Source organism: Agrilus planipennis, unplaced genomic scaffold (assembly GCF_000699045.2).
Source record: "Agrilus planipennis isolate EAB-ADULT unplaced genomic scaffold, Apla_2.0 scaffold90, whole genome shotgun sequence".
NCBI classification, from domain to species: domain Eukaryota; kingdom Metazoa; phylum Arthropoda; class Insecta; order Coleoptera; family Buprestidae; genus Agrilus; species Agrilus planipennis.
Genome location: NW_020438865.1, coordinates 695,609 through 709,364, shown reverse-complemented (window position 1 = coordinate 709,364; position 13,756 = coordinate 695,609). Strand labels below are relative to the sequence as shown.

Here is a 13,756-nt window from a genome sequence, read left to right as displayed (position 1 = left end):
CACCAACCAAAAACTACTGCGTAGAATTAATTGGAATTTTTCACACACAAGCCTTGCTATATGAGCTCTCAAAGCATATAAAAATTATACGGCTTAAATGTGAAGTTGGGTGCAAAAGAATACAATTAAATCCTCTGTCGGGAAAAAACGAAACGACTTTCCGAACAACCCTATATTATGGGTTATAAAATTCGTTTAAATTTAGCCTAAGCTTTTTAAACTTTTATAAAATATATCTCAAAGAATGCGAATGCTCGGAAAGAAATAATGAGCAAAAATCTGGATATATATTTAAGTCAGTAGTGTATTTTAATAAGAAGTATTCCAATTGCAAGTTTTCCCTAGAAGAAAGAAGGTTCAGAGAAAAATAATCTCCCTTTTAACAAGCTAAAATTCGTTTGTTTGCAACTGGTAAATTGGCATTTTATTAATTTAGAAATGTTCGGAAGAAACAATGCCAACGATGCCGTGACTTTTGATTCGTTCACAAAAGGTACACGAATTGAAGTAGCTATAGAAATAGCAAAGATCATTATTTCGTATTTAAATAAAAAGGAGGGTGGTTTATTTAATAAAACTTTTCATTTTGTGGCGATGTTTTTATGCAAATTACGCTCCGGTAATAATTTGATTTCCAATGCAGAAATTGAAGCTTTTCGAAGGATATTTGATTCGTGACTCTTTAACAGGCGCCAATCGCAATGAACTACGTTATAAAACTGATCAAGATCGGGATTCCATCGGAGAATCCCTCCTTGTATGTTAATCGTAGGAAGCCATGACTCAAGTTGAATGCAAATGTCGTCTTCCAGACTTTTTAAGCAGTAATTTCAAATTCGATTTATTCCTTATCATGGAAGCGGGAATTCTTAGGTTATCTTTATCCTGAAAAGCTTCTTGCATTGCAAACATTAAAAATTTTACAAAAACACTTCTAAAAACTTTCTTTCCGAACTAATACACTAAACCTCCACTAACTTTTTACTTATCCTACTCTTTACATACCAATAAAATAACGCAATTTTTAAATGATCATATTCGAAAGGAGTTTTGGCAATTCATATCTCAGAGAGTTGCAAAAAAAAGTTTTTCTGTCAAAATTGCTTCAAATCTACTGGACCAATTAAGTTGAAATGTATAGGGTTGTTTGGAAAGTCATTTCGTTTTTTTTTTTGTGGAAATGAAAGACAGTTTTCGTATAATAAACAAATACATTATTAAATTATATATTGACCGTTCTGGTCCAACACCTTTTGCCATCTTTCTGGTAGTAGCATAATTCCACGCTCATAAAATTTTTGGTCTTTGCTGGCAAAAAACTGATCGAGGAGGTTTTTGACCTCCTCATTTGAGGTGAAGGTTTTACCGTCTAAAAAATTTTGGAGTGACCGGAACAAATAATAATCCGATGGTGCCAGGTCTGGAGAATATGGTGGGTGTAGCATTGTATCCCATTCAAGCTGTAAAAGCTTTTGGCGAGTGACCAAACTTGTGTGAGGTCTCGCGTTGTCTTGGTGAAACACTACACCTTTCCTGTTGATTAGTTCTGACCTTTTCTGTTGAAGTGCATCATTCAGTTTGTCCAGCTGATGACAGTAGACTTCCGAATTAATCGTTGTGTTATCCGGTAAAAGCTCAAAAAAAACGATTCCTTTAAAATCCCACCAAACAGACAGCATCACCTTTTTTTGGTGAATATCGGCTTTGGAAATGGTTTGAGCCGGTTCATCTTTTTTGCTCCATGACCTCTTGCGTTTGACGTTGTTGTATACAACCCATTTTTCGTCCCCAGTGATGATGCGCTTCAAAAACGGATCATTTTCGTGACGTTTGAGAAGCGAATCGCAGACGTCAATGCGGCGACACAGATTTCTCTCTGTGAGAACATGGGGAACCCATACATCGAGCTTCGAGGATAATCCCAGGCCTTTCAAGTGGTCATAAACTGTTGAATTTGATAAATTTAACCTCAATCCGATCTCACGTGTTGTTATTCGCCGGTTCACATCAACTAATGCCTTTATCGCGTCTTTATCAGCTTCAACCGGCCTTCCCGAACGTGGTGCATCTTCGACATCAAAATTGCCGGATCGAAATTTAGCGAACCAGTTCTGGCACTGGCGTACTGTCAACACACCTTCTCCATACACATCAGTCAATTTCTTTCTGGCTTGAACAGCATTTTTACCCTTTCTGTAGTAAAACAGTAAGATATGTCGAAAATGCTGCTTATCGCTCTCCATATTTAAAAGGGCACCAACCAAAAACTACTGCGTAGAATTAATTGGAATTTTTCACACACAAGCCTTGCTATATGAGCTCTCAAAGCATATAAAAATTATACGGCTTAAATGTGAAGTTGGGTGCAAAAGAATACAATTAAATCCTCTGTCGGGAAAAAACGAAATGACTTTCCGAACAACCCTGTAGTACAACTTTTGTGTGATTCAAACACGGACGCAAAACGCAAATAAATTAATATTGAACATGGGGGTCATTTTTGGGGGCCAATACAAAAATTTACGTTTTGCAAACTGTACCTTGTGACATATCAAATGAAAGGGTTTATTGTAAGGGTCTCAAATATATATAACCTTAAAATACATAGTTTTATTTATTAAAATTGACTATTCCCCTCCCCCTTATCTCCGAAACTACTGATCCTAAAATTTAAAAAAAAATACGGAAAATAGTTCATTACTTATAGATTGCAGGGGAATTAATAAGAAGTCTATGGGCTGAACATAGCATGGTAAATCATTCAACAAAACAATATTGTGCGTACAAATTTACATTTGCAGTTTGAATGTAAGGGAAAACATTTTTTTCAACTACAATATTAAGTTGGTTTTCGGTTTAGGATTCCGTACGTCCGAATGAAAAACTCGTGTGTCTGTCATTTTTCGGGTGAAGGTTACGTTGTAGTTAGAAAATTTGTTCTGCATATTTGACAGAGCTGTAATACCTGAGTTTGCTGTTTTATTTATATGTTATTGAATTGTATGTTTGGAAAATTAGCTCATTGAAAACGGTAGAGAAGGGGTTTAGTAAAAAATTTGTTTTTGACCTAGCGTTCCATAAAAACACCTATACTAAACAGAAAATATCGAAGTACCGTGTAATTACGCTAATGACTCATGACATTGTTCGTCGTCATTTGAAATCGTTTTTTGTATACAAAACACTAGTGTCAGGTTAATGTAAATAAGTGAACATATAACATATGTATGTCTAAACATTATGCGGTAGAGTAACTGAGAAATCTGAAAGAAAGAGAAATGACACCAACAATACACCACTGGTGACAGGAACAATGACGATTCTCATTCTCGAGCAACAAAATTGGGAGGATTTGCCAGGGATTCAAATAAGATAAAATTTAAAACAACAGTCGTAAAAATGATGTGCTTTTAGAAACAACGCATCCCGCGCAGTAATAAAAATATTTACTGTCTTCAAGATAACAGAATTAACATACAAATTATGGGCATACTTAATGAGTTGATACTATGAAAATATTTGTTGAGAAAACTGATGTTACCTGTTAAAACATCTGCAACGTTACCACTGTAGAATAAGCAAAACTGAATTTTTTTTTGCTAAAAATTTAGTGTTAATTTAACGCTCTTTTGGAAGCTTCACTTCACCTGCCAATTCTTTGCATTTTTTTGATATATACATACGCTATGTAAAGGTATTTGTGTGAATTTCGTTAATGAACAATTTCTAAGGATTATATTATATCCTTCTGTGATAGTAGAATGTTTAATAGAAATTCCGTTTGATTAACCATTTTCTCCCACAAACAAATGAGAAAATTCCGATAACAAAATCAAACGGTAAGATTCAAGGTATAGGTATACGGTATACATACGTACGTACTTCAAAGCCGTTCTGTTTCCTAATTCGATTAAGCTTCGAAGTATTCCTTTTGTTTGGTAATTAGGAAAACCTTTGCACTTGCTAATAGTTCCGACAACTCTTGCAGGAAGGAATTTCGTTAAGATTTTGCATGATCGCGTGGGGGTGTAGAAAGGGGGGTTTGAATTGATCGCAAAAATCAAAACCCTTTGATGTCAATTTCAGGCACAAATTGAATGGATGAATGCAGACCAAGTAAACTCGAACATAACTTATAACGTACATTAGAATAATACATCAACACCAGTTTGTCGGGGGATAAAGTAACTTGATTTTAACATGAAAGGAAATGCAGTCTAAGACTCCTAGGTACAACTTCTAAAAATACGTATAACTGCTATAAACTAACTCTAGATAAGTTATGTATAAATCGTACATATATATTTTGAGATTGACATGGCAAAATTAACAGGCAAAAATAAATTAACCGTTAAAACTACCCGGGTAACTTAACACAGCTAATTTGCCGATAATTATTATCCAATGCTGGTTTATATTTTTGCCTGTTCATTTTGCCATGTCAACTTTGGGTACGTCGGTTCAAATTTTTTTTATCAAAAGCCAAAATGAAACAAACACTACGCCAACTTTGAATTTATACAATACAACTGTGCTTCTTATTCGATTCCGTTCCCTCGTGGAACGTGGCAGAGAGGGGTGAGTTGCGCCAACTTGATGAGATTTAATTTTGCCATGTCAACTTTGAGAAGAAGTAAAATATGTTTTTGACTTTAAATATAGAAGACCTACAGCTTACAATTTATTTGCCAGAATCTTCGATCTCAAAATTATTATCGTAACATCTAACATAAAATGGTATCACTAGCCGTATTGAGTCGAAGGTGATACCACAATTGCCTAACCCATAAAAAATTTTACCATAAAATCAAGGATATTATTGAAATTTTGAGGTAAAACTAGGTCTATATATTTAAAATCTTGAATTCTACCAAATTAAATTCCGCTGCAAAGTATAGGGACTTGTGAATATCGAAAATGATTATCCCTTTGCTTATTTTGTCTGATACTTCATCAACCACCATAGTAGTAGTGTTGTCAGTGAGATGGCATTTTTTTTTTTGGGATTTTCAGATAAGGGTATTAGTATTTCATTCTTGATGTGTTAAAGTTAATAATTTTGAGAGAAGCTTCGAATAAATTACTTAGAAAATAACAACACTTGTTTTTATTTCCTAGCCCATGCAGATCTGTGATTCTGTTTAGTCTTAATTGAGACTTTAATTGTGTTTGTTATTCACGCTATAACAATATTCTATTCAGAATTGACAAATTGTTCATTTCATTGCAAACCAGTGTATTTCCTGTAACTTTTAATATTCCTACAATCAAGCAGAATTGTTCAGTTTGTGACTGAAGCTTTTCAAAAGGTTTTTCACGAACAGTGGATGTGTACCTACCGTAAATTTTGGCCGGTCGGTTCATATTTTTTTATCAAAAGCCAAAATGAAACAAACACTACGCCGACTTTGAATTTGTACAATGCAACTGTGCTTCTCATTTGATTCTGTTCCCTCGTGGAACGTGGCAGAGAGGGGTGAGTTGCGCCAACTTGATGAGATGCCACACATAGCAATGGGGTAGTAATATTTCCTTCCCTCGAATCCCCGAAAGGGCGTGACAACTGAACGAAAACAGAGAATTAGCCCGAGACTGTGCCCATAGAACTTACGCTGAAATAAATAGGGTTGTAGCGCATTTCAACCATTTCTAATACTACCCGGATTACTAGGGTAGTTTGAGGTCGAAAGGTGTTATATTGAAAGTTGATTACTCTGCATGGCGCTCCCCTTTAATATCGCGCTGTGGAATCCACTAAACACGTCTTTAAAAAATTAATTCCAAAAAGTAATCTTTTACCATTTAGTTGTAAATGTAAAACTGTTGGATCTAACCTTATTATCAAATGGGGCTAATGCGAAAAAGGCGCTAACAAAATGGTTTCTTTTCAGGTTGTGGTAGAAGCGGGAGCTTCGGCTTTGGAATATGGAGATATTGTGGTTGAAGAAGGATCTACTGTTAATCCTGATCTACATTTTGATCCTCAACAAATGCACTTGTACGTCATGACAGAACGAAAGGTAAGATACATATCTTTTTGCTTCTTGTTTACCTCATTCTATATTTCTTTCTATCTTTAAGTCACATTATATGTGCTTACATCCAAACTGATGTGTGCGTTTTTGAATTCTTTACCGTTGCAATTACCCATGTGTAAAACCAAGCTTCGTTCAACAATTTATTTAAAGCTAAATATCTTCTTTCTGGTCTTCTTCTTTAGTGTTTTCTTGATGTGATAATATATATTTGATTTATGTCTTGAACTTCTTCGCCGTTTGATTTAGTGGATTCTGTTTATTGGTTAGTTCGTCGAGGATTTTGTCATTGCTAGATTCTGTTTGTTCTCCTTGGTTTTCGGATCTTTTTTGAAATATTGGTTTATTTATAGATTTTTCCTTTTGATATCTGTGTCCTTTATTTATTTTCAAGATTATCATCCCAGATCTAAAGATGTTGTGACGCGGCTCGCAAGTTCGCGACCAATTCTTGACTTATGCATAATATAAATAAAAATGGTTCTCATCTATTGTTTTGATTAAGATTAATATCAAAATTTGATCAAAAATAATGTGCTTTCATCTGACAATGAGTTATTAAAGATTAATAGTGCCCAACTGTATTAATACAGCCACATTTAATTCGAAATACTCATATTGTTTGACAAGTGAGACAAGATGTTAAATATACTTTAAAATGTAGGGATGAGTTACAGAGATAGAAGAGTGATAATAAGTTTGTATAAAGAGCAACAGGCAGTTATAGAGCTGGGGCTGCAACGTAGAGAAGTAAATATTAGGAAGGGAGTCAGGCAGGGATGCACACATAAAAAAAAAACAAAAATACTGGTATGCAAGGGAAGAAAAAGTAGTGAAAGAGCGAATATAAAGACAGGAGACGAAAAATTAAAAGTGGCTGTTTTTAGGTATCTAGGAAGTCAGATAAGTCAGGACGAAAGGAGTAGTAGGGATATAAAGTTAGAAGCGTTCGAAATGTGGTGTTACGGGGTTAGAAATGAAGAGATATTAGAAAGAATAGGAAAACGGAGGACTCTATGGAAGTCATTAAGAAATAGGCGAGATAGGTTGGTAGGACACCTTCTCAGGCATGAAAGTCTAGTCAGAGACATATTAGAGGCAGAAACGGGAGTTAGAAAGGGTAGAGGTATACCTAAATTAGATTACTGTTCGGAAATAGTCAAGGATGTGGGTTGTTCTAGTTTTAGGAAAATCTCATGATTAGGATAGTGGTGGTGCGTGTCCAACCAGTCTTAGGACTGACGACCTTATGATGATGATATTGTTCGACAAATTTCCTGGTACATATTCGCATGCGTACGGTACCTAATTATAACTTTATTATTTTTTTCTTTTTTTGCAACTCCAATTTTTGAAGGCACGAACCATCACTGGATTTTCATTGTCAGATGTGCCCACTAAAAATAGACATTAATTACGCTATTCTTGTTTATTAACAAATACAAGCGACGTAATATGTATTTAGCATAAAGCTAATTCATTTTATGCTTAATTAATTATTATTTGTCGTTAGTGTTTATTGAACAACCAGTGCATAAACGGATATTGCAACTGATAGACAAACAGCAATATCCGCCGTGAGTTGTTGTCATACTACTCGACAAATGAAAATTACCACTAAGTTCCATGCATCTCCTGTTATAATGCACATACATATAGCACTAGTAAAATGATTATTAAATTCCAAAAGTACTCGACCTGGGCATGTGCATACTTGGCGCTTGATATTTATTTGTATTAAACTGAATTTCGATCTCTAAACTTGGCTCATTAAAAAACTCTCAAACTCAACGTCATAACACAACAACGTATACTTTTCGGAAATAAATTTACTTCTTCAGGGATTCTCTTCAGTCCTTGAAGAAGCTTTTCAGTGTTTACTACAACGCTGTCGAAGTTTTCGAAGACTCTAGACTTGGCTCATGTAGAAGTAGTAAAACAGTCTTTTTCTTACAATAATAAGTAATCCATTCATAAAAGCCATTTTCAAAAACAGATTAATGGTCATTCTCTTCAGTCCTTGAAGAAGCTTTTCAGTGTTTACTACAGCGCTGCCAATGTTTTCGGAGACTCTAGACTTGGCTCATGTAAAAGTAGAAAAACAATATTTTTCTTGTATTAATAAGGAGTCTTTTCGTAGAAGCGATTTTTAAAAAAGGAGTCATCCTCATTCTCTTCAGTCCTTGAAGAAGCTTTTCAGTGTTTACTACAACGCTGTCAAAGTTTTCGAAAACTCTAGACTTGGCTCATGTAGAAATAGTAAAACAGTCTTTTTCTTGCAATAATAAGTAATCCATTCATAAAAGCCATTTTCAAAAACAGATTAATGGTCATTCTCTTCAGTCCTTGAAGAAGCTTTTCAGTGGTTACTACAGCGCTGCCAATGTTTTCGGAGACTCTAGACTTGGCTCATGTAAAAGTAGAAAAACAATATTTTTCTTGTATTAATAAGGAATCCATTCGTAAAAGCGATTTTCAAAAAAAGATTCATCCTCATTCGCGTGTAGAAATGTATGGCACCCTGAGGTCACTGCGGTTGTGTGTGATGTAATACAAAGCAAGCAGCGTGGAACAGTTGTTTTTAAAAAGTCTTTCCTGTTCGATGGGATTTATTAAACATTATGTGTAGACGGCATGTTTTAAACGACCTTTAAGATGGTATTCAAGAAGTCGGCAAGACTGTTGAACAGTAATTTCACCAAGAGGTTAATACCGTCTGTACAATGTACATCGGTATGCGTTCTCTCCTTATCTTACAACCATATTTTACAAAGCCGGGGATAAGTAGGTTAGACACATTGCCAGCGGCGGGTTCTTTGAAACAATAGGCAAGAAATGAATCAAATATGGGCCCATTTCTTTAAACTATTACATATTTAAAGACGAACAATTACATTTCTGATAAATCAGTTTGTCGGAAAAGAACAGTAACTTATGTGGTCAATTTGTCATTGTCTACGCCACTGCACGAAAAGCATGTTTTATTCGTCGACACAATGTATGATTATGTATAAATTGGCAGAAAGAGTGCAAATGTTGAACATATAGTTTGAGAGCCAGCTGGGCAATAAGAAGACAAACTCGTCGAGCTGCCTTGAAGGCCATACCTGAGTGTAACGGAAGGCCGTGTGATACCAATTATTTATTGCATGTCGACCACCAAATTCTGTATTATTTTTAATCTCGCACATTCTCGCTAGACCATTGGCCTTTCCTATCCCAAAATACCATAATAAAAACGAAAAAATCTTACGATAGTCAATAAATTTCAAAATGAAACTTCCCAATGTCCTAAAATGGGTTTATTTTTAATTGTCTTATAGTTTGTTTCAATCTATCCTTTCTTAAAAAATACGTGTAGAGTATTCTCCTTTGTCAGTCGACAAATAATAAACTCTCTCTCATTCGGTTCTTTTAAAGCAACGTCCTTTATATTTAGAATGAAAGGTGATTGGATGAATTCGATACCGTAGTACGTCGGGGTCAACTTATCAGAGGGATCTTTTGATATAAGACGAACATTACTTATCGATTAGCCTCTATTGTAGCAACTTTACCCTTAGAAATAAAGATTTCACCACTGACGCCTACACACTTTATAAGTGATATTGACAAAAAAAGCTATATCGTAATTAAGTATAAATTACGCAAACGCTGTCGTGTAATTTAATTAATAACATCGTATTATTAATGTTTAAAGTAGTTACGTACAATGAAAAACCATTGCATACTTTAAAAATTACTGTAGATGTAATAATTTTCTATCGTATAGATGTTTGGGTGTTTTAGTCGTGATGAGAAATACAGTCAAAAATTTAATGAAATTTTATTTCGTTTTTTCTTTAAGGCCAATGACGTTCATTTCTATAACCGATAGTTTTAATTTGTTCACGGTATATGACGATCTAGCGTTTTACTGCATACAGAACTTTTGCGTTTGAAATTGTAGAACCATGTCTTTTGGCGTAAAAGAAAACAACAATTCAGATAGTAATTTTTAGAATAATGTATTAACCTGATCCCTAGGGTAATGTTTACTGACGATGAGTACAGAAATTGAAAATTATTGTTTCTCAAAAACTTCCTTTGAACTTTTTATTCAAATTTCTTACACGAATACTTCTTTTTAACCGACGAAAAAAAGGTTCTCAAGTCGACGCGTATATTTTTTGTTTCGTATGTATGACCACGCATTACTTTTTACAGAGTAGACCAATTTTGATAATTCTTTTTTTATTGGAAAGGGTGTACTTTGAAGTTAGTCCCATATAAATTTGGAAAAAAAATTCCAACCCTAAGGGTAAGAAAACAGGGGATAATTGTTGATTGTTGTTCACTCACTGATTGTAATGTATGACCATGCATAACTTTTGACAGAATAGTCCGATTTTTATGATTCTTTTTTTATCGGAAAGGGAATACCCCGAAGTTGGTCCCATATAAACTTGGAAAAAAAATCTAACTCTAAGGATAGGAAAACAGGGGATGATTTATAGTGGGAAAATAATAGTAGTAGTAGTAGTAGTAATTAGTAGATTATAGCCACAAAAAATATAAAATAAACTGTTTAACAAAAAAATTAAACCACCTAAAAAATTGAAAAGCAAAAAATACTAAACCTTAATAACAAAGTTCTTCAACTGATGTAAGTATACCTAAATAATTTTGAGTCGGTCCTAAACAATAAATAAACAAAGATCTCTAAATTAGCTTAATTTTATAGAAATAACCAAATTAAATTAACAATGCAATAGTTATTTGAATGAACATTCATTTCTATAACCGATAGTTTTAATTTGTTCACGGTATATGACGATCTAGCGTTTTACTGCATACAGAACTTTTGCGTTTGAAATTGTAGAACCATGTCTTTTGGCGTAAAAGAAAACAACAATTCAGATAGTAATTTTTAGAATAATGTATTAGCCTGACCCCTAGGGTAATGTTTACTGATGATGAGTACGAAAATTGAAAATTATTGTTTCTCGAAAGCTTCCTTTGAACTTCTCATTCAAATTTCTTACATGAATACTTCTTTTGTAAATCTATTCTGGAAACTCTTCCAAGAAAGTATGCCGACATTTTATTCACTTCTTTGATGTTAACTCTTATAAACTTGCAAACACATGTACACTTTTATTGTTTTCCAAATAATTTAATATTAGTGTGCATAATTTTGTTTTGTTTAAGTAGATTTTTAATCTATTAACATTTTTTAATATACCTACTATACTTAATTACATTTTGATAACATATTTATGATAGGTTAATTATATGATTTTCCAAACTTAGTACCTAATGTAAGCAATTATTGTAAAATATTCAGCGAACTAAATTAAAAATTCCCGAATGCTCAGGGAGTTCGCAAGTTTCTAATTTCCTCGCGCTTTTTATATTTTCGTTGAATGGAAATTATTTATTTTTAGATGATATTTATTCCAAGTATTTATTATTCCAGTTAAAAACAATGAAAGTGGTTGCGGATTATTATAGGGTAAAACTTTTATTCGGTAATACGTAATGGTATTTTTTATCATCAATTTAATTAAATTTGTACAGCACCGGTCTTTTGTTTTCACAAAACGGGCTCGCGTGGATATGTACACATAGATGAGTTTTCCAAAGCCAAAATGTATTTGTTTTTACATACATCATTCAAATTATCACAATGTAACGGGGATTTTCGTGCAATCATAAATCCATTTACTTTGAATTGTCCATTTACAGCATAAACAAAACGTCTTTTTTTTAGCTCTCAAAATGCAGTACCTTTATACCGAATTTTGGAAGCCGGTTGTTATTTCCGGCTCTTGGCTTTTTACGGTTCTTTATTCAGAAAAAAAAAGGAGAAAGAAGTTGAACACAAAAGATAATGGAGTTTGTTTTATTAGGGGGTTTATTGCCGATTTCGCTGATATCCACGACCGAAAATGGGTTTTTATTAATAGATCCTTCCTCTCATATTTCGATCACTCTTCACTTTATTTTCAAAAACGGTAGGAGGTTTGTCCTTTACGCCTGAATGAAGGGATATAATTTGAAGATGATGCCGATAATGCCGTCTCCTTTATTTCATTCGATGAAAACTTCTCAATAAATTCGACAGCAATTAAAAACGTGAACTACGGCATCCACATTCTCTATACCAAATACTTCACTATACAGAGTACCATGAATCACATCGCCGGACCACGCATGTTTATATTTTATTATTAAACAATTTTACGAAAAAATGAAGCTTCTGCGATAAAGATTTCAATGCGAAAATAATTAATTTCGTATTCTATACGGAATTATTATTACGCGATAAGTTAATTTCACTAATACTGACGATGGGAGGCGTACAATTGATGAAACGTTATTAACTTTTTACTGGTCTGTATTTCAATCCTCTTTTGTCAATGTTTAAATATTAAGTGCCAGTAGATCCAGTATTTATATACGAAGAGTCAGTATTTTAGTTCAAGTGATCTAGCTAACGTACCTAGCCTAGCCTAGCCTAGCCTAGCCTAACCGGTGATTAATTCCAATATGATAATATGTTTCTACTTATGGTTACCATTGAATCAAAATGTGTTTTAAAAAACAGATTCCATTATAGTCGTTTTGAGCTAACCGGTCATTCTGAAGTATCTCGGTACTTTATAGACCAAAAACTCTTGAGAATGACCGGTTAGGTTGAAACAACTTACAATTTCATATTTACGGTACATCTCTACATGAACATCCTGTATACAGAGACAGTTATCTCTGTGTTTATCAAAGGTCGAACCGGGTAACGTGTAGATAGAGTGATTTGGTTGGATACAGTTCCCATTTAAATACGAAGAATCTTTTTTAATTCATGTGATGTAACTCTTCCGTATTTGGTGTCTACTCTTTACATGAACATCCTGTATATAGAGGCAGTTATCTGTATAATTATCAAAGGTCGCACCGGGTAGCGTATAGTTAGAGTGATTTGGATGGATACAGTCCCTATTTAAATACGAATAATCCTTTTTTATTTGGTGTCTACTCTTTATATGAACATCCTGTATATAGAGGCAGTTATCTGTATAATTATCAAAGATCGCACCGGGTAGCGTGTGTAGTTAGAGTGATTTGGATGTAATCTTTACTGTTATTGTTTGATCATCAGAAGCATTCGCTAAATTGCCAAGACCATTACACTTTAGAAAATTGGCTGTATGACTCTGATAGTAGAATAATTAGACGGGTAAAATGAATCGAAAAGGCAGCGTGTAGCAGCATTTTGTTCTCCTCATAAACGATTATCGACCGAATTTTATTTGCACATCTTCTCATTATGTAATCCAGAAATCCCGTACATTTCACTTTATAAATAAAAATTAAATTAAAACAAAAAATCACAAATTGATTGCAGTATGCGCATATATTTACTATTAAATATAAATTCTAGTAGAAGTAGAACGTGGACAATGAGCGCTGCGGAAAAGAAAAAATTTGGCATGTGGTGTTATAGGGGGATGTTAAAAATACCGTAGACATGAAAGGTTAAAGATGTGGGAGGTATTAGAAAGAGTAGGAAAGCAGAGGGCGATAGGGAGGTCAATGTTAGTAGGACGCATTCTAAGACATGGAGAGCTAGTTAGAGACATATTAGATGCAGAACCAGGAGTTAAAAGAAGTAATAGTAAACATAGATTAGATTACTATTCGGAAATAGTTAGAATTGTAGGTTGCTCCAAACCTTATGA

At 34.0% G+C, this 13,756-nt stretch overlaps 1 protein-coding gene across 1 annotated transcript in view; it reads left to right on the top strand.

Moving 5' to 3' along the window:
• The window catches only part of LOC108737306 (plexin-A2), a 94,988-nt gene that overhangs the window by 60,637 nt on the left and 20,595 nt on the right, over window positions 1-13,756 (top strand). Inside the window, exon 3 of the mRNA XM_025975750.1 lies at window positions 5,892-6,020. Within this exon, the coding sequence (XP_025831535.1) occupies window positions 5,892-6,020 (129 nt within the window). The remainder of the gene's footprint in view (window positions 1-5,891; window positions 6,021-13,756) is intronic.